Source organism: Salvelinus alpinus, chromosome 1 (assembly GCF_045679555.1).
Source record: "Salvelinus alpinus chromosome 1, SLU_Salpinus.1, whole genome shotgun sequence".
NCBI classification, from domain to species: Eukaryota; Metazoa; Chordata; class Actinopteri; order Salmoniformes; family Salmonidae; genus Salvelinus; species Salvelinus alpinus.
The window spans coordinates 94332310-94352760 of NC_092086.1; the positions used below are offsets into that span (position 1 = coordinate 94332310).

A 20451-nucleotide genomic window follows, 5' to 3' on the forward strand; every position below is an offset into this window, starting at 1 on the left:
AATTGCTGCAAAGAAACCACTACTAAAAGGACACCAATAATAAGAGACTTGCTTAGGCCAAGAAACACGAGCAATGGACATTAGACTGGTGGAAATCCATTCTTTGGTCCGATGAGTCAAAATGTGAGATTTTTGGTTCCAACCGCCGTGTCTTTGTGAGATGCGGAGTAGGTGAATGGATGATCTCCGCATGTGTGGTTCCCACTGTGAAGCATGGAGGAGGAGGTGTGATGGTGCTTTGCTGGTGACACTGTCAGTGATTTATTTAGAATTCAAGGCACACTTAACCAGCATGACTACCACAGCACAGATACACCATCCCATCTGATTGCGCTTAGTGGGACTATCATTTGTTTTTCCACAGGACAATGACACTAAACACACCTCCAGGCTGTGTAAGGGCTATTTGACCAAGGAGAGTGGTGGAGTGCTGCATCAGATGACCTGGCCTCCACAATCGCCCGATCTCAACCCAATTGAGATGGTTTAGGATGAGCTGGACCGCAGAGTGAAGGAAAAGCAGCCAACGAGTGCGGGAACTCCTTCAAGACTGTTGGAAAAGCATTCCAGGTGAAGCTGGTTGAGATAATGCCAGAGTGTGCAAAGCTGTCATCAAGGCAAAGGGTGGCTACTTTGAAGAATCTCAAATATAAAATATATTTGGATTTGTTTAACACTTTTTTTGTTACTACATGATTCCATATGTGATATTTCATAGTTTTGATGTCTCACTATTATTCTACAATGTAGAAAATAGTAAAAATAAAGAAAAACCCTTGAATGAGTAGGTGTTTCCAAACGTTTGACTGGTACTGTAGTTCACTGCGAGGTAAATGGAATATGTATCATGGGAGGGAATTCCAAGAAGTACAAATGCAGCAGTCTAAACATTACAAGGGGGAACAACTGTTGCTCCTTCTGTTGCTCCTAAATCAGGCTTCTGTGCTTTTCTGTAGACACTTTCCTTGGCAGAATTACATTTCTGTGTTTTCTTCACTTTTTGCTTAATTTCTTATAAACATGATCTTGCAGAGAAAGAGGACACGCCAGACTAAATGTTTTAATATGATTAAGCCAAAATAAGGAAGTCACGCCACTCCACCATACTCATTAGTGGCATCATGTTCATCTGTGTGGAGAAGATTATTTCAGAGAAAAGGCACATCGTGAGCAGTGCTGCTGAGGGCCGAATGTAGGGACAGATAAAGACTGCATGCATTGATAGTGAACAGATGAAAATTAAGAAGTTACTAGAGAAGTTTTTCTTCACTGACATTGAAGTAAAGAAACTGACAAATGTGTGGCAGTGTTCAGCAGGCTGCTGATCTCAGCCCAGCTGTTCCAAATATAGGCTGCAGGAGTTATTGCCTGAGAAACTGGATTATAGGGTTCTGTGGACACTGCTAACCTTCAGCGTGCTTTCCTCCTGGCCCTAGCGCTGGTAGGCTTCAGGCTCACTTTTCTGACTCAGCCTGACCCAACACCCCCAGGGTGAAGTCCACCCAGCTAATGGGCAGCAGCAGGTGGCTGATGCTATATTAGGATTTCTTGACTCATACCTGCAGGCATAGTGCTCAATCCTGGAGTGTGTGTCCGAGTGGGGAAGCCTCGGGGACGAGCTGGGCCTAAAGGAAGCACAGAGATGTCAATCAAAGTCAGGAGTCAATCTGTGCTGACAGTCTCCGGATGTGCCATCACATAAGACCTCCCAGGCTTTAGACCTAATTCTGTGGACTCACGTCTCCTCACTCCCTGACCTCAAGACAGACTGTACAGGCAGGTAGCCCCTCTGGGGATGCTTGCTGAAGTACTGCTTTGATCTGAACTTGTTCTTCAGTGTTTTGGCAAAATCACGCATCCTCTCCCCTGAAGTGGTCTGCCAGAGATCAGAAAATAATGTACATTTCAATTCCATGGGAATATTCTTGTAGCCATGCTTGGGTGTAGTATAGCATAATAAAATGAGTCTTACTGGGGTGTAATACTCCATGATGGGGTAAATTAAAGCTTTGGCCTTGGTAGTACGTCCGGACAGGAAGCAGCTCTGACAAATGTCCACATTGAACTGCTTGAGGCTTCTGTATCTGGGGGAAAAGGAGTTAAAAGCCTAAATATTATTGACATTCTCTATATGGTTAAAATGGTGTTCCCCTGTCGAGGCCCTGTGGTTCACCTGAAGCCTTTGATGGGACACTGTTTGCAGATGGAGCACTTGGCCTGGTGTTGGGCGTTCTCTGCCTGGACCACTCGCTGCAGCACGGGCAGCCACACAATGGACTGGGGCTCCAGGCTCATCCACTCCAGGAAGTTGGACAGCTGGATGGAGGTCTTCCCAGGAGCCTGCAGCCACACGGTGGGGAGGAGAAGAGGACCATGAGACCACCAGAGATCCCGAAGGCAGGGCCTGTGCTATCTGGCACCCTGAGGGCAGCTGGTCCCCTTCAGAGACTGACTAAGTAGAGCTGTAGTAAATTACTGGCGCTTCACAGTCATTCATTGCCAGAAATGATTCATGACATTGATGATAAGAAATGTTAAAGAAAAGCCTCATGAGTCACTAATGTTCATTACTGGACTAAATTCTCATTAAAAGGGTTTGAAAGGCACTCCATGTTAAATTTCTTGAGGGCCTTGATGAGAGAAATTGCATAATTAAGTTGTCATTCCCGTTTGGGTTCCAGTGGTGTGCTCTAATCCAGCTGTGGAGCCTGATAAAGCCTGTCTACTATAGTAGCATCCCGATGCCACTGGAGTGAAGGACTGCTGAGTATCTATCATGGGGACATACCAGAGGACAAATCACATGTTTACTACACAAAACAGACATGCATGTGGACATGCAAATATACACAACGTACACAAATACACCAATGTACACATATGTACCTCCGTAAAGCCCACACAAACAAGCTGACAGACAGCAAAAGGTCAGAGCGACAGAGCCTGTGGTAATTAGCCCTTTCAGATAAGTTAACACAGCCTATTAAAATGCCATGACCCCTTTGACATAGTTGACTGTTTACTAATCTCACTCAGATATGTCAAGATGAAGAGGCAGCAGACATATGACTGGCTGATCTAAAAGAGTCTATCAGAGGCGTTGATGTCTCAGTATTTATCATGAATGTTTGACATTAGCTTTTAACATTATACAGTTTGAGTTAGCATAACTGTCATCATAGATGGTTAGTTGAATAGGGCTCACAGTGTTTAATCAGGCATATGCATCTCTCCACCATGGTCTCAGAGCTACTCAGACTTATAAACAGCCTCAAATCCTCTGTGACATTAGTCTGCTGCTCACATTATTTGTTATAGATTACACCTTACAAATGCATAAAGAATGTTCAAAATCCACTTTGATAATCAACATCACATATCAAGATTGGAGATAATCTAATGACAAGAATCAGTTTTTAACACAGATTGGATTTTACTTATTGTAATCTCACACAATAACAGGGAATTAGATGGGGGAAACCTTAGCTATACTTAACAGTAGTAGCTAGTTTGACCAATGTAAATCCTAGCTCACCATGCGAAAGCAGCTGGCCACGCTTGGCTCCACATTGCTCCCTCCAAAGGCAGCCACCTCTCCTAGCTGCCATGGGATCTGGATTATCTCCTGAAGCAGGGCATTGAGGTGCTGCTGGTCAGCACATCCACCAGGCCCAGACACCTGCCAGAACAGATCTGACATACCCTCTCCTCAGACAGGACACAACCTATACTTCTCTGTACTCTTGAACTTGCTTGTAGTGATTATGTGAGTTACGGTTGATTGGAAATGCATCATATACAGTAACAAAGCACATCTTACATTTGCATTTCTCCTGAATGTCAGCATTGCATAGACACACCAGTCCTGTCTTGAAGGATAGGATTCTCACCTGCCCATTACGGCCACTAGAGGGTGCAGAGAGAGAAAAAGAGGAAGTCTCAGTGTTTGACTGCCACACAGTATGGAGTGAGGTGGATGTTTTTTCACAGTGGAAAACATTCTTACTCAACAGCGTCAACTGCCATCTAAGCATGAGATAATGCAGTAATACACCCTCACTATCCTTCTCACACACAAATGCACATGGTTCATTACCCACACGCATTCATAAGATATCCAGGTGTTAGCCCCAGAGCGCTAAACTCACTGTTTTGGCCTTCAGCCGCTCAGCTGAAGTGCATATGAATGCATCTATAGCCACACACACACGTTTACAGCTAACCTTGTGGGGGGACACAATTCAGTCCCAGTCAAAATCCTATTTTCCCTAACCCGTACTCTTACCTTAACCTTAACCCTAACCTCAAAACCAAACCTTAACCCTAAACCTAACCCTAATCTTAAAACCAACCCTAGCTCCTAACCCTAATTCTAAGCTTAACACTAACACTAACTCTACCCTTAACCCGCTACAAATAGCATTTGACCTCGTGGGGACTAACAAAATGTTCCCAGTTGGTCAAATGTTTGTTTGTTTACTACTCTTGTGGGGACTTCTGATCCCCACATGAAGTTAAACACGTCCACACAGTCTTCACACACACACACACACACACACACATACATACAATCGCCCAGGCACAAATGCACGCTATCCAAAGAGCGTAAATGCCGCAGTATAAAACACACACACACAAACTGAGCGCTGTCACGCATCATTGGATATTTATTTGATACTTGGTTGGTGATGTTGCCCTGGGGAATATTGTTCACTAAACTGAATGGCTAATCCAAGGAGCCCTGCTAAGAGTGATGTACTGTAGCTAAATTATCTAAGAGATAGAGAGAGCAACCCCTGATGTGGGACTGACCTAGGATGTCTCTTAGAGGAAGAGAGGAAGATGCAGAGAGAGATGGGGGAAAAATATTTAAGGTAAAGAGTGGAGAGAGTGACGTGTTACGGAATAGATAGTGATTGGGAATAGAAAGGCTAAAGGATAGACAAAAAGGGGAATAAACTGTAGAAAATTAAGAAGATGTTCCATTAGACAGACCTGTCGTATACATTGAGCAGCCAGTTGAGACACATGTCCACACAGAGCGGGATGTTGAGCAAGACGCCATGTTTCTCCTTCAGCTGCTCGTACAGGCTGGTCAGAGCATGGATGACCTCCAGCACATCCATAACCTCAACAGCTTCCACCACGGGGTCATCGTACCCCGACCCCAGGCCCTGGAAAACCGCTGCCACACAGCCAAGGCTCAGCTTGTCCACTTTGGGTAGAGGGGAAAGGGAGAAGGTCGCTAGCTGTGACACTACTGCTGCGGTGATTGAGTGGGGCAATTAATATGACAGGCCACTGGACACAGTAACACACTCACATCTCAAGGCCTGTTGTACACGTCGCAGCTTCATGGCTGTTCGGTAGGCAGAGAACCTGATATTGTTCAGATCAGCTGGGGAAAGATGGTAAATAATGGCATCTTTAGATCAACACTATAATAGGAAGCATCCTTGCAATCATATGGCGATCCTTTTCTTCAGTCTTACCAAGTGCCTGGTAGAGCTCTTTCATTTGTGGATGATCCCAACAAGTGGTCTGGGTTTGATGGCTGTAGCAAGAGAGAGTAACATGTGGAGAGACGTAGAGGGACAGAGGTCATAGTAAATATTGAGGTCACAGTAAACAAACTGGGACACGGGTCACAAAAAGAGGGAAACTGTTGTGACATGCTAGTGGTTCTTCCCTTAAAAGTTGCGGCCTTATTGCAGCACAGCTTGCAGAGTGCCGCATAATTATATGGCACGTTATTTAAGTGTCAGCTATTGTGCCAGAATGACACAATTTACCCCAATCTGCCACCATCTACCACAAACGGTCGCGGCATAAGCTCTAAACTTTTAAAGGAAGAACCACTGTATGCTGCTAGACTTGTATTTGTGCTGGAAGGCTGATGTTTTTTCACACTGGTTTTGTGTTTTTATTTATGCTTACTTAATGTAGTATGGCACTTTGTTGGGCGATATGGCACGTTCCCATGGAATCTGCACTGAACCTAAAATGAAACAATGTAAATCAAGCAAGCACAACAATGCAGCATGGAAAATGTAAACAGAAGAGCAAGGGCACACAGCATGGCAAATGTAACCAGTGTTCTGAGGGGGTTCTCCAGCAGAGAGAGAGAGACACAGCTTACCAGAGAGGAAATGCTGGGACCTGGGTCCAAAGTCTCTGTGGGCATCCTGCAGATGCCTCAGCCTCTTCTCAGTGGACTCCTGCAACAGGGAAACACACACACTACAGCACACACATCTCTAAGCCTGCTACAGCACATTCCCAGGGACAGAGTAACATACTACACGGGATCTGACAAGAGGCTTTAGAAAAGTGATGGGAAAAATGAGACTGCTGGAGAACATTGTTGCAGGGGAAGATCAGGATTGTAAAATCTCATATAGGATTTTAGCCTCTCCCTTTTTTGTACCTCCAGCAGTTTCCACCTGGTGTTGAGTTGCTGCAGACCCTGGGTGTTGTCCTCTGATAGGGGGACACTGGAGATGGTCAGCTGGTGGACTAGCTGGTTGACATGCTTCATGCCCTCCTGACCCTGAGTCAGCTCCTCCTGGAACAACTACAACATAGAGGCCATGCCAGTCACTAACATGGCAACCATTTGCCAATCATAACACAACATCCTGGTATGTAGGGTCTTTGACCAAATATGCTGTATCTGCTGGTAAAGCAATCTAGAATAAATCAAACTTTATAATGTGCAGAGAATAGCTGCTAATTTAGTTATTCTATTCCCATGCACACACATTAAGCATTTGGAGCATATCAGCTCATTTTCAATGTCAGTCTAAGTAGTCATTATATAATGCAAAATAAAAATGGACCTTGGTAGTGGAAAACAAAAATGGTTGTATGTTGTTGATTCCTGCATACCTTGGTGGCGTCGATGTGGTCCTGCAGTGAGTCAATGAGGAGGTCTCCTATGGGCCCCCAGGCCTCCTGCACCCCCTCAGCCTGCTCTATGTCCAGGCACAGCTCCTCCACAGCCCCCTGTAGCTCTGTGAGGCGCTCCAGAGTACACTGCATGTGTTTGTGGCGCTGAACACTGCGTGACATCACACTCTCCCACAGGTCTCCGGCCACTGCGGCCTGCCTCAACACCCAGCGACTGACACTCTGCTGCCGAGTACTCACGTCTACAGACAGGAGATGCAGAGGAACATAAAGGGCAGATCTCACTGGAGAGACAATGACAAATCAGGATTCATCTTATTATGAAATAAGCATTTTCTTCCTAACCAGGAACACATAACTTCTTAGTCTGATAATTGGGTTTGCCATATCTTGTTGACTTCCCCACCTTTGCTGTCATCTGGATCCACAGTGGCCCATTGTGACAGAAAGGCCTGAGCGGACTCCAACACCGAGTAAATAAAGGGTCCCCGAGACTTTAACTCCTCAACGAAAACCTAAAGAAGAGAACAAAACAGACATCCGTTTTATCGTCATTCTATCTGCTCTGGGTTAAGTGCTGTACATAGCAGCATAACAAGACTTAACGTTAATAAACTAGAAAACTGGAGTATGCACAAGACACTGGATATCTTGTTTTTTTTCATCCTTGTAACTGAATTAGATAACAGACCTCTGTGGACTTGCAAATATAGCCAGGAGCAAACAAGAGAAGAAATATTCACACGCTCAGGCTCCAGACTGAATCTGTGTTGATTTCCAATGACAATACATTCAGACTACATCATAATGTGGGTTGACGTACTCTCTCTCTATTTAGAATTTCACTTGGACTACATTTCATACATTGGGAATTTGCGATTCAGTACAACCGACAGACGTCAAAGACTGTAGAGATGATTTTTCACGGGCATATAAAGATCATCAAAACCATTCTTGCCAACCGCCCCATAAACAATGGCTTAATGTGAAATAACTGTACAAGGCCATTTTTATGCTAATATTTTATTTATATACGGCACATGTATATTGTGTACATATCCTGCAAAAAAAATTGACAATAAAAGTCAAACATAAAATGTTCACCACTGTTCAAAAGTTTGGGGTCACTTAGAAATGCCCTTGTTTTTTAAAGAAAAGCCATTTTTTTGTCTATTAAAATAACATACATTTGATCAGAAATACAGTGTAGACATTTTTAATGTTGTAAATGACTATTGTAGCAGGAAACAGCTTATTTTTTATGGAATATCTACATAGACGTACAGAGGCCCATTATCAGCAACCATCACTCCTGTGTTCCAATGGCACGTTGTGTTAGCTAATCCAAGTGTATCATTTTAAAAGGCTAATTGATCATTAGAAAACCATTTTGCAATTATGTTAGCATAGCTGAAAACTGTTGTCTGATTGAAGAAGCAATAAAATTGGCCTTAGACTAGTTGAGTATCTGGAGCATCAGCATTTGTGGGCTCGATTACAGGCTCAAAATGGCCAGAAACAAATAACTTTCTTCTGAAACTCGTCAGTCTATTCTTGTTCTGAGAAATGAAGGCTATTCCATGCGAGAAATTGCCAAGAAACTGAAGATCTCGTACAACGCAGTGTACTACTCGCTTCACAGAACAGCACAAACTGGCTCTAACCAGAATAGAAAGAGGAGTGGGAGGCCCCGGTGCACAACTGAGCAAGAGGACAAGCACATTAGAGTGTCTAGTTTGAGAAACAGATGCCTCACAAGTCCTCAACTGGCAGCTTCATTAAATAGTACCCGCAAAACACCAGTCTCAATGTCAACAGTGAAGAAGCGACTCTGGGATGCTAGCCTTCTAGGCAGAATTGCAAAGAAAAAGCCATATCTCTGTCCTGTGTCTGTGTACTTTTGCCCATCTTAATCTTTTATTTTTATTGGCCAGTCTGAGATATGGCTTTTTCTTTGCAACTCTGCCTAGAAGGCCAGCATCCCGGAGTCGCCTCTTCACTCAACTGACGTTGAGACTGGTGTTTTGCGGGTACTGACGCTCCAGATACTCAACTAGTCTATAGAAGGACAGTTTTATTGCTTCTTTAATCAGAACAACAGTTTTCAGCTGTGCTAACATAATTGCAAAATGGTTTTCTAAGGATCAATTAGCCTTTTAAAATGATAAACTTGGATTAGCTAACACAACGTGCCATTGGAACACAGGAGTGATGGTTGCTGATAATGGGCCACTGTACACCTATGTAGATATTACATTTTTAAAAATCTGCCGTTTCCAGTTACAATAGTCATTTACAACATTAACAATGTCTACACTGTATTTCTGATCAAATGTATGTTATTTTAATGGACAAAAAATGTTTTTATTTCAAAAACAAGGACATTTCTAAGTGACCCCAAACTTTTGAACAATAGTGTATATCTCATAGATTGTTTTGGCCTACCTGATGTACCTCACTCTGATGCTTGTAGCTTGTTATATCGCCATGTAAAGGCAAACTGTCAGATAGCTCCTCATCCTTCACAGATAGCCAATCAATGATGCCCTGTAGCGAACGCTGAAGCCTCTCATTAATGTCTGAGAGAGTCTCCAGTCCTACACTGTGTGGATTGAAAATACATTGAAACACAGACAAGCACGAATCGTACATACATTGTTAAATGTTGAGTAAATACAGCAATTTTCTCACAAATCATTCCAAAATATGTGAAAAGTTTGAAAGTGGGTAATCTTTATGTGTGGGTGGTTAAGAATTTCAAACACATTAATGGATGTATTTGAAATGTACTGTAATGACTTCCTCAGAAAACCGCGCCAGACCATGCTCTCCATCTAGGCCTATCAGCACAGTGCGAGAATCTCAATTGCATAAACCTCACATCCTCTCTCCTCGCCTCCTTCTCAAAACCTATTGGATGAGAAAGCCAGAGGTGAACTTCTCCAATGGGTTTTGAGAAGGAGGCGAGGGGAGACGACGTGAGGAGTATGCAATTGAGATTCTTCCAAAGATGCCCTAGAGTTCAACAGTGACCCCTGACCTGACCTAAACTTCAAGAGTCAATCAATGTCCTGCCAGAGGCTACTTCTGAGCCCAGCAGTCTGAATGAGGGAACCCTCAAACGCACAATCCAACATGGTACTGACAAGTAACATTCTTGCAGGGCATGTTCCCCTCTGTGTTATCTATGATTCAGAGCAACGTCTACTTTCTGTCAGTTCAATGTCAACACCAGCAATTAAAATGCTACATCCAGCCTGTCTATTAAGTGCTGTGAGAGTCAGTGGGGGTCCCTTCATGGTTTATGTGCTAATTAAAGCCTGGGCGATAAGCTCTGGGTTAGCACTAATTTACCCCGCTCTCCATAGAATTCTCCCTGGTTCAATAAGTTCCACTTTCCTCGGCAGTGACAAAAACAACACGGCACACAAGTAGCAATTTACCAAAACTGTAAACGGTAATCAAACAGGAAAATATAGAATTGACAAAACAGAGCCACAGACACTGGTCCAGAAAGTCAGGGGCTAAATTAACAGATGGCAGATGATAAGTAGCGTGATATAAATACATCTAGGAGGGCACATCACAACATATTTGGTAAAGAAAACACACCACAGTTAAGAATATTGTGGAATAAATATCTATTATAATAATGATAATAATTTTTTTTACTTTTATAGAGCTTTTCATTACAGACAGAATCTCCAACCGCTTGTTATTAAGCAAAATAAACAAGCAATTTAAAAATGATTATGTGATTTTACCATCACACAAATTTATGCTTCAAACTACCAGGGTTGTGTTTGACTTCTACTGGCATCACAGTAAAAATAAAATGGGTTGTTCTGTATGGAAGCTGAAAGCTAATGCCCGGGGAAATGCAGGGTTGCATCTCTCTTCTTTCGCTTGACTGGTTTACCTTGTGTAATAATTAACCCAGAAACATCAGTCCTCACATCAGCGTACACAAGACATACACACATGGACAGGCATAACACACACCCATACTGTACACACACACTGCACAAATAAACATGCTCTTCGTAGACTCATGCTCATATTAAGACTCAACTTATACATAATATTATGAAAACACATTCATGCACATTACATACAAAGTTCATACTAAGTATGTGTGGTTTCTGCAGATCCAAGGCTAACGATAACATTTCAGACATGGCCCGTCAACAGAAATACATACTTTCTGCCCAGTGCTATACACTTCTCTCTAAGCATTAGGAATAATGCATTATAAACAAATCCTGCCTCTGCAGAGTCCTACCTGGTGTTATGAGGACTGTGTTGGACTCCCCTACACCACAGACACATCTCACAGTCTTCACACTGCCCTCCCTGTTGGCTGGCTGGTCCTCTGCCATCTCTGGCCCACTCCTGGTCCCTCGGAACCCCAGGGTGTGGCTGTGGCTCACACTGACACTGTGGCATGGAGAGGCGTCCCCGAGCTAGATGAGACACAAGCAGGTACACATGACAGATGGCCATTACAATACAAACAAATAAACAGCAAACGTAGACAAGAATCGGACTAAATCTTTAAGTGATTTATTCCTGCAAACACACTACAGTAAAATGTGTCACTGCAAATAAGGCAACCATTCTGTGTCTTGTGCCTAATCTATGAGACTAAGCATTACTGCATACTGGGAGTCAGGCTGTCTAGCACTACATATGTAGGATCTTAATTTGACCTATATTATCATATCAAAATAGTCCTGCAGCAACAGGATTTGAACGGTTAGTCCATAATGTTGTTGATCGATGGTTAGGCTATTAGATGGCCAAACGTCAACTACATGAAAAGTGCAATACTGTTAATATGTGTGTTAGTGTGGGCTTTCAGTTAATTTATGCAAATCACAAAACTCATCTGCATTTACTAGGGAGCAGGAAGATTCTCAGCAACGAAAGAGTGCTCAATTTAAGATCCTACACACACATCATTGCCAGGAAAAACATAAAATGCTTGTGACAGACATAACTTGCAGGGCAGAGTCATTTGGCAAAAGAGCCCAATATCACACATAATACAGTTATTGTATGTCACAATATCTCAGTAAAACAGGACTAAACAGAAATGGTTTCCTTATCATTTAGGGCCCTCTCACTATCTTAAAAATATAATTTTGGTGAGAAGTGAGAACCTTGCCTATGTTTGCGATTAGAGTGATGTTTCCAAAGGAACTTGGGTATTAGCAGTGCAGTGCAGTTCGCGGGCCCCCGAAAGGTTAGAGTAAGCCCCTCACCCCCCTTTTACTTCAGAATAAATGTTTTCTTCCATGGTGCAGAAAGAAAAACGTGCAGTATTTATAGCGAATCTCATACGGTTTTACACATTTTGCCATGAGGCTGAGAGAAAATGTTGCTGTTTTAGAGTTCAGTACCTTGACACAAGGCGAGACCCAGATGCAGACACAGAAGGCAGATGGTTGGAGTCCTACAATATTTATTAATCCAATAGGGTAAGGCAATGGAATGGTCGTGGACAGGCAAAAGGGTCAAAACCAGTTCAGAGTCCAAAAGGTACCGAAGGGCAGGCCTTTTTTTTTTTACCTTGATAAGTTCAAGGTCAGGGCAGGCAGGATGATCAGGCAGTTGGTAAAGTAGTCCAGAGTCAGGCAGGTGTCAAAACCAGGAAGACTAACAAAAAGATAATAGCAAAAGGAGTACAGGAAAAATACACTGGTTGACTTAACTAACATACAAGGCAAACTGGCAAAGACAAAGAGGAAACACAGGGATAAATACACTGGGGAGAATAAGTGACACCTGGAGGGGGTGGAGACAATCACAAGGACAGGTGAAACAGACCAGGGTGTGACATTCAGAGATTTTTGAAAGACGGGACAATCTAAAAAAAAAAATATATATATATATATATATATTTATATTTATCTTAATATTAACAACATTTTAAAATATACACTGAACAAAAATATAAACACAACATCAAGTTTCAAGTTTCAATGTCACAAGTGCAGTGAAATGCCTTTCTTCCAAACGCAAAACAAGATTTTAAAGTTACAGTTCATAAGGAAATCAGTCAGTTGAAATAAATAAAGGCCTTAATCTATGTCACATGACTGGGAATACAGATATGCATCTGTTGGTCACAGATACCTTAAAAAAAGGTACAGTTGAAGTCGGAAGTTTACATACACTTAGGTTGGAGTCATTAAAACTCGTTTTTCAACCACCACAAATTTCTTGTTAACAACCTATAGTTTTGGCAAGTCGGTTAGGACATCTACTGTGTGCATGACACAAGTAATTTTTCCAACAATTGTTTACAGACAGATTATTTCACTTATAATACACTGTATCACAATTCCAGTGGGTCAGAAGTTTACATACGCTAAGTTGACTGTGCTTTTAAACAGCTTGGAAAATTCCAGAAAATGATGTCATGGCTTTAGAAGCTTCTGATAGGCTAAATGACATAATTTGAGTCAATTAGAGGTCTACCTGTGGATGTATTTCAGGCCTACCTTCAAACTCAGTGCCTCTTTGCTTGACATCATGGGAAAATCAAAAGAAATCAGCCAAGACCTCAGAAAAAAAGATTGTAGACCTTCACAAGTCTGGTTTCTTTCTTGGGAGCGATTTCCAAATGTCTGAAGGTACCACGTTCATCTGTACAAACAATAGTACTATTGCAAGAAACTACATTTATTTTGTTAATATCCATTATTGGCAGTTTTTAGATTATTTTTTTTTACTTTTTGGAAGAGTTTATAATTGTGATCCTTTGCTCCAAACAAGGGAATTTCCAAGCATAGAGCCGACATGGAAATTAATAATATTGAAAGTATTTTGAAAAATCCCCAAACAAATCTTTTCCCTTATAAAATTCCACTAAATGTCAATTTTAAGCAAAAAGATTATGCAACAAAATCCTTTTTTTTTTTTTACTATAAAAATAAAGTTGTTGTCCCGACTTTCAAGAATCTCTGAGCTAATTTCCTGCTATTCTACACATTTTGCCATGAGGTTGAGAGAAAATGTTGCTATTTTCCTGTAATTCTAAAAATGTCTTTCATATGCTATGCTATCTGGGGGGCCCGACCCCCTGGGCTCGGGGGTGTGTGCTACGCCAGTGCTGGCGCGGGAATTCAACTCTGTTGCCTGACAAGAAGCAAGTTTGTCTCACACTGTCTGCTCTTTGATACGTGATCTGATAAAAGCCGTTTAGATTCAATTTCTGGCTTAGGACCAGAGCTTGTGAGTTAGTGAAGTGCCCTTAAAAAAGAATGAACTGAAAAAACATTTTGACACTTACAACTGTGGCCTAAGGAATTACATTACAGAAAAAAGTGTCTGCATTTATGCATATATGCATATCCGCTGCTGTAAAGAAGTACTTATCATTATTTGTCGATGAGCACACAACTCAATACATCAAATTCCCTGAGTGAGATCTGATCTTCTCTGATTGAAAGGGTTTTTACAGTGGTGGTGGTCAACTAGTCTTTTTTCTACCTCCCAGCAGGCTCAACAGCCTGGTCTCATAGGCTAAACGTTATATAGTAAATGTGGTGGTGTGTGTGTCTATTTGTCAATAACAGCTTGTGCGTGATGTCTAATATTAAGGAAGTCTCGAGGTATTGCTCACCTGAGGTAGAGTACCTCATGATAAGCTGTAGACCACACTAACTACCAAGAGCTTTTTCAAACAGAAATGTGCATCCTGTAGTACTAACTCAAAAAAGTTCTGGAACACTGTAAAGTCCATGGAGAATTAGAGCACCTCCTCCCAGCTGCCCACTGCCCTGAGGCTAGGAAACACTGTCACCACTGATAAATCCACTATAATTGAGAATTTCAATAAGCATTTCTCTACGGCTGGCCATGCTTTCCACCTGGCTACCCCTACCCCGGTCAACTGCACGGCACCCTCCACAGCAACCCGCCAAAGACCCCACCATTTCTCCTTCACCCAAATCCAGATAGCTGATGTTATGAAAGAGCTGCAAAATCTGGACCCCTACAAATCAGCCGGGCTAGACAATCTGGACCCTCTCTTTCTAAAATGATCTGCCGAAATTGTTGCAACCCCTATTACTAGCCTGTTCAACCCCTCTTTCGTATCGTCTGAGATTCCCAAAGATTGGAAAGCTGCCGCGGTCATCCCCCTCTTCAAAGGGGGAGACACTCTAGACCCAAACTGCTACAGACCTATATCTATCCTACCCTGTCTTTCTAAGTACTTCGAAAGCCAAGTTAACAAACAGATCACCGACCATTTCGAATCCCACCGTACCTTCTCCGCTATGCAATCTGGTTTCAGAGCTGGTCATGGGTGCACCTCAGCCACGCTCAAGGTCCTAAACGACATCATAACCGCCATCAATAAGAGACATTACTGTGCAGCCGTATTCATCGACCTAGCCAAGGCATTCGACTCTGTCAATCACCACATTCTTATTGGCAGACTCGACAGCCTTGGTTTCTCAAATGACTGCCTCGCCTTGTTCACCAACTACTTCTCAGACAGAGTTCAGTGTGTCAAATCGGAGGGCCTGTTGTCCGGACCTCTGGCAGTCTCTATGGGGGTGCCACAGGGTTCAATCCTCGGGCCGACTCTCTTTTCTGTATACATCAATGATGTTGCTCTTGCTGCTGGTGATTCTCTGATACACCTCTACGCAGACAACACCATTCTGTATACTTCTGGCCCTTCTTTGGACACTGTGTTAACTAACATTCAGACGAGCTTCAATACCATACAACTCTCCTTCCGTGGCCTCCAACTGCTCTTAAACACAAGTAAAACTAAATGCATGCTATTCAACCGATCACTGCCCACACCTGCTCGCCCGTCCAGCATCACTATTCTGGACGGCTCTGACTTAGAATACGTGGACAACTACAAATACCTAGGTGTCTGGTTAGACTGTAAACTCTCCTTCCAGACTCACATTAAGCATCTCCAATCCAAAATTAAATCTAGAATTGGCTTCCTATATCGCAACAAAGCATCCTTCACTCATGCTGCCAAACATACCCTCGTAAAACTGACCATCCTACCGATCCTCAACTTCGGTGATGTCATCTATAAAATTGCCTCCAACACTCTACTCAACAAACTGGATGCAGTCTATCACAGTGCCACCCGTTCTGTCACCAAAGCCCCATACACTACCCACCATTGCGACCTGCACTCCCTCGTTGGTTGGCCCTCGCTTCATACTCGTCGCCAAACCCACTGGTTACAGGTTATCTACAAGTCTCTGCTAGGTAAAGCCCCACCTTATCTCAGCTCACTGGTCACCATAGCAGCACCCACTCGTAGCACGCGCTCCAGTAGTTATATCTCACTGGTCACCCCCAAAGCCAATTCCTCCTTTGGTCATCTTTCCTTCCAGTTCTCTGCTGCCAATGACTGGAACGAACTGCAAAAATCTCTGAAGCTGGAGACTCACATCTCCCTCACTAGCTTTAAGCACCAGCTGTCAGAGCAGCTCACAGATCACTGCACCTGTGCATAGCCCATCTGTAAACAGCCCATCTATCTACCTACATCATCCACATACTGTATTTATTTATTTATCTTGCTCCTTTGCACCCCAGTATCTCTACTTGCACATTCATCTTCTGCACATCTACCATTCCAGTGTTTTAATTGCTATATTGTAATTACTTCGCCACCATGGCCTATTCATTGCCTTAACTCCCTTATCTTACCTCGTTTGCACTCACTGTATATAGACTTTTTGTTTTCTTTTGTTCTACTGTATTATTGACTATGTTTTGTTTATTCCATGTGTAACTCTGTGTTGTTGTATGTGTCGAATTGCTATGCTTTATCTTGGCCAGGTCGCAGTTGCAAATGAGAACTTGTTCTCAACTAGTCTACCTGGTTAAATAAAGGTGAAAAAAAAAGAGTTTGCATCTATATTTTCCATAGCAGTCTATTTACCATCACAAACTGATGCTGGCACTAAGACCACACTCAACAAGCTGTATAAAGCCATAAGCAAACAATAAAGTGCTCATCCAGAAGCAGCACTCCAGTGGCTGGGGAAACTTAAATCCATTTTACCTCATTTCTACAAGCATGTCACATGTGCAACCAAAAGAAAAAAATACCTCTAGACCACCTGTACTCCACACACAGAGATGCGTACAAAGCTCTCCCTTGCCCGGGCCTCCCGAGTGGCGCAATGGTATAAGGCTGCGTCACTACATATCCTGTTTCGATCCCAGGCTGTGTTGCAGCCGGCCGTGACCGGGAAACCAACGTGGCGGGGCACAATTGGCCCCAGCATCGTCCGGGTTAGGGGAGGGTTTGGTTGGCCGGGTTGTCCTTGTCCCATTGCGCTCTAGAGACTCCTGTGGCGGGCCGGGCGCAGTGCACACTGACATGGATGCCAGGTGTACGGTGTTTCCTCTGACACATTGGTGCGGCTGGCTTCCGGGTTAAGCGGGCACTTTGTCAAGAAGCAGTGCAGCCTGGCGGGTTCGTGTTTCAGAGGAAGCACGGCTCTCGACCTTCGCCTCTCCCGAGTCCGTACGGGAGTTGCAGCGACGGGACAAAACTGTAAATACCAATTGGGGAGAAAAAAACCCATTTAAAATAAAAAGCTCTCCATTGCCCTCCATTTGGCAAATCTGACCAGGAAGTACCAGTGACGCGGATGCTACGCTACAGGACTGTTTTGCTAGCACAGACTGGAATATGTTCTGGGATTCATCCAATGGCATTGAGTAGTATACCACCTCAGTCACTGGCTTCATCAATAAGTGCATCGACAACATCGTCCCCACAGTGACCGAGCTAAAGGCTAGAGCTGCCGCTTTCAAGGAGTGGGACACTAATCCGGACACTTATAAGAAAGCCCACTATGGCCTCAGACGAACCATCAAACAGGCAAAGTGTCAATACAGGACTAAGATTGAATCCTACTACACCGGCTCTGACGCTTGTCGGATGTGGCAGGGCTTGCAAACTACTACGGACTACAAAGGGAAATCCAGCCGCAAGCTTCCCAGTGACTTGAGTCTACCAGACGGGCTAAATACTTTTTATGCTCGCTTCGAGGCAAGCAAAACTGAAGAATGCACAGAGCACCAGCTGTTCCGAACAACTATGTGATCACGCTCTCCATAGCAGGTATGAGCAAGACCTTTAAACAGGTCAACATTCAGGCCGCGGGGCCAGACAGATAACCAGGACGTGTATTCAGAGCATGCGCAGACCAACTGACAAGTGTCTTCACTGACATTTCAGCCTCTCCCTGATTGAGTATGTAATACCTACACGTTTCAAGCAGACCACCTTATTCCCTGTGCCCAAGAACGCAAGAGTAACCTGCCTAAATGACTACCGCCCCGTAGCACTGCCGTCAGTAGCCATGAAGTGCTTTGAAAGGCTGGTCATGGCTCACATCAACACCATCATCCTGGAAACCCTAGACCCACTCCAATTCGCATACTGCCCCAACAGATCCACAGATGAAGCAATCTCAATTGCACTCCACACTGCCCAGAGGGTAGTGCGTACAACCCAGTACATCACTGGGGCCAAGCTTCCTGCCATCCAGGACTTCTATACTAGGCGGTGCCAGAGGAAGGCCCAAAAAATTGTTGTCAAAGACTCCAGTCACCCAAGTCACAGACCGTTCTCTCTGCTACCACTACCACAATCTGTCGTTCTGCCCCTGAACATTCATTTGTTGTGTAGTAAATATTTCAACTATTATTTTCATTGTTTTTTCATTGTTTTTTTTCTGTAAGCGGTACTGGAGCACCAAGTCTAGGTCCAAAATGCTCCTCAACAGCTTCTACCCCCAAGCCATAAGACACATTGCACATTGATTCAGTACCAGTACCTCCTGTATATAGCCTCGTTATTGTTATTTTATTGTGTTACTTTTTTAAACTTTAGTTTATTTAGTAAATGTTTTCTTAACTCTATTTTCTTAAAACTGCATTGTTTATTAAGGGCTTGTAAGTAAGCATTTTCCAGTAAGGTCTACTACACCTGTTGTATTCGGCGCATGTGACAAATATTATTTTATTTTATTTTATTTAAATCCGGGACACTCAAATTAGTAAGACATTAAGTTTGGTATAACGTGAATGTCTAGCAACTCAAAGGTTACGAGTTCTAATCTCTTCACGGACAACTTTAGCATTTTAGCTCATTTGCAACTTTTCAGCTACTTACTACTTTTTAGCTACTTTGTAACTACTTAGCATGTTAGCTAACCCTTCCCATAACCCTATACCTTAACCCTTTAACCTAATTCCTAAACTTAACCCTAACACCTAACACTAATACCTAGCCTAGCTAACGTTAGCCACCTAGCCACCTAGCTAGAATTCGCAACATATTGTACGTTTTGCAAATTCATAACATATAATACGAAATGTAATTCATAACATATCATACGAAATGTATGATGGACATCCACAAATTAATACATACCATACGAAATGTAACATATCATACTAAATGGAATGTCTTGGAGAATACGAATAATACAAAAATTCCTGAGATAGGTTTGGCTCAACAACTCAATCAACTGTTGCACTTATTTTACTTTTAGCCCCACCACTAGAAAGCCTCAGACAGCCTCACTACAGCCCCAGACAGTCTGCAGTCTGCATCAGACCTGTTGACCTGTAGCCCTATTACATTGGCTGTGTAGAACTGGAGTTAGAGGCCTTTTTAAATCAAACTAAGATCCTACATCTGTAGTACCATAAGGCATGGATTGCCAAGAAAAACATATGGTGCATATGACAGACATAACTTGCAGGGCAGAGTCGGGGCGGCAGGTAGCCTAGTGGTTAGAGCGAAAGATTGCAAGATCGAATCCCGAGCTGACAAGGTTATAATCTGTTGTTCTGCACCTGAACAAGGCAGTTAACCCATTGTTCCTAGGCCATCATTGAAAATAAGATTTTGTTTTTAACTGACTTGCCTAGTTAAATAAAGGTAAAAAAAATCTTATATCTGTATGCTAGACAGACCTTTTCATTAGGCCACTCCAAGACATTTAAATGTTTCCCCTTATTAAACCACTCGAGTGTTGCTTTAGCAGTATGCTTAGGGTCATTGTCCTGCTGGAAGGTGAACCTCCGTCCCATTCTCAAATCTCTGGAAGACTGAAACAGGTTTCCTTCAAGAATTTCCCTGTAATTAAGCGCCATCCATCATTCCTTCAATTCTGACCAGTTTCCCAGTCCCTGCCGATGAAAAACATCCCCACAGCATGATGCTGCCACCACCATGGTTCACTATGGGGATGGTGTTCTCGGGGTGATGAGAAGTGTTGGGTTTGCACCAGACATAGCGTTTTCCAGGATGGCCAAAAGGCTCAATTTTAGTCTCATCTGACCAGAGTACCTTCTTCCATATGTTTGGGGAGTCTCCCACATGTTTGCTTATTTATTTATTTAAGCAATGGCTTTTTTCTGGCTACTCTTCTGTAAAGCCCAGCTTTGTGGAGTGTACGGCTTAAAGTGGTCCTATGGACAGATACAGATCCAATATCCGCTGTGGAGCTTTGCAGCTCC

At 43.1% G+C, this 20451-nt stretch overlaps 1 protein-coding gene across 4 annotated transcripts in view; it reads right to left on the reverse strand.

Annotated features, from left to right (window-relative positions):
- The window catches only part of LOC139535100 (dystrophin-related protein 2-like), a 29843-nt gene that overhangs the window by 2832 nt on the left and 6560 nt on the right, over positions 1-20451 (reverse strand). The window contains exons 1-17 of one of the 4 annotated variants that reach the window (XM_071334553.1): positions 12481-12652; positions 11192-11372; positions 9355-9511; positions 7316-7424; positions 6889-7151; positions 6428-6574; positions 6140-6218; positions 5938-5998; positions 5493-5554; positions 5324-5398; positions 4996-5215; positions 3821-3906; positions 3536-3693; positions 2174-2340; positions 1973-2084; positions 1740-1876; positions 1560-1625 (exon numbers count right to left, since the gene is read on the reverse strand). In XM_071334553.1, the coding sequence (XP_071190654.1) occupies positions 1560-1625; positions 1740-1876; positions 1973-2084; positions 2174-2340; positions 3536-3693; positions 3821-3906; positions 4996-5215; positions 5324-5398; positions 5493-5554; positions 5938-5998; positions 6140-6218; positions 6428-6574; positions 6889-7151; positions 7316-7424; positions 9355-9511; positions 11192-11355 (2063 nt within the window). In that variant the 5' untranslated portion in view covers positions 11356-11372; positions 12481-12652. Of the gene's footprint in view, positions 1-1559; positions 1626-1739; positions 1877-1972; positions 2085-2173; positions 2341-3535; positions 3694-3820; positions 3907-4995; positions 5216-5323; positions 5399-5492; positions 5555-5937; positions 5999-6139; positions 6219-6427; positions 6575-6888; positions 7152-7315; positions 7425-9354; positions 9512-11191; positions 11373-12311; positions 12653-20451 lie in introns of those variants that run through there. The other 3 variants (XM_071334551.1, XM_071334550.1, XM_071334549.1) reach the window with 3 other exon arrangements.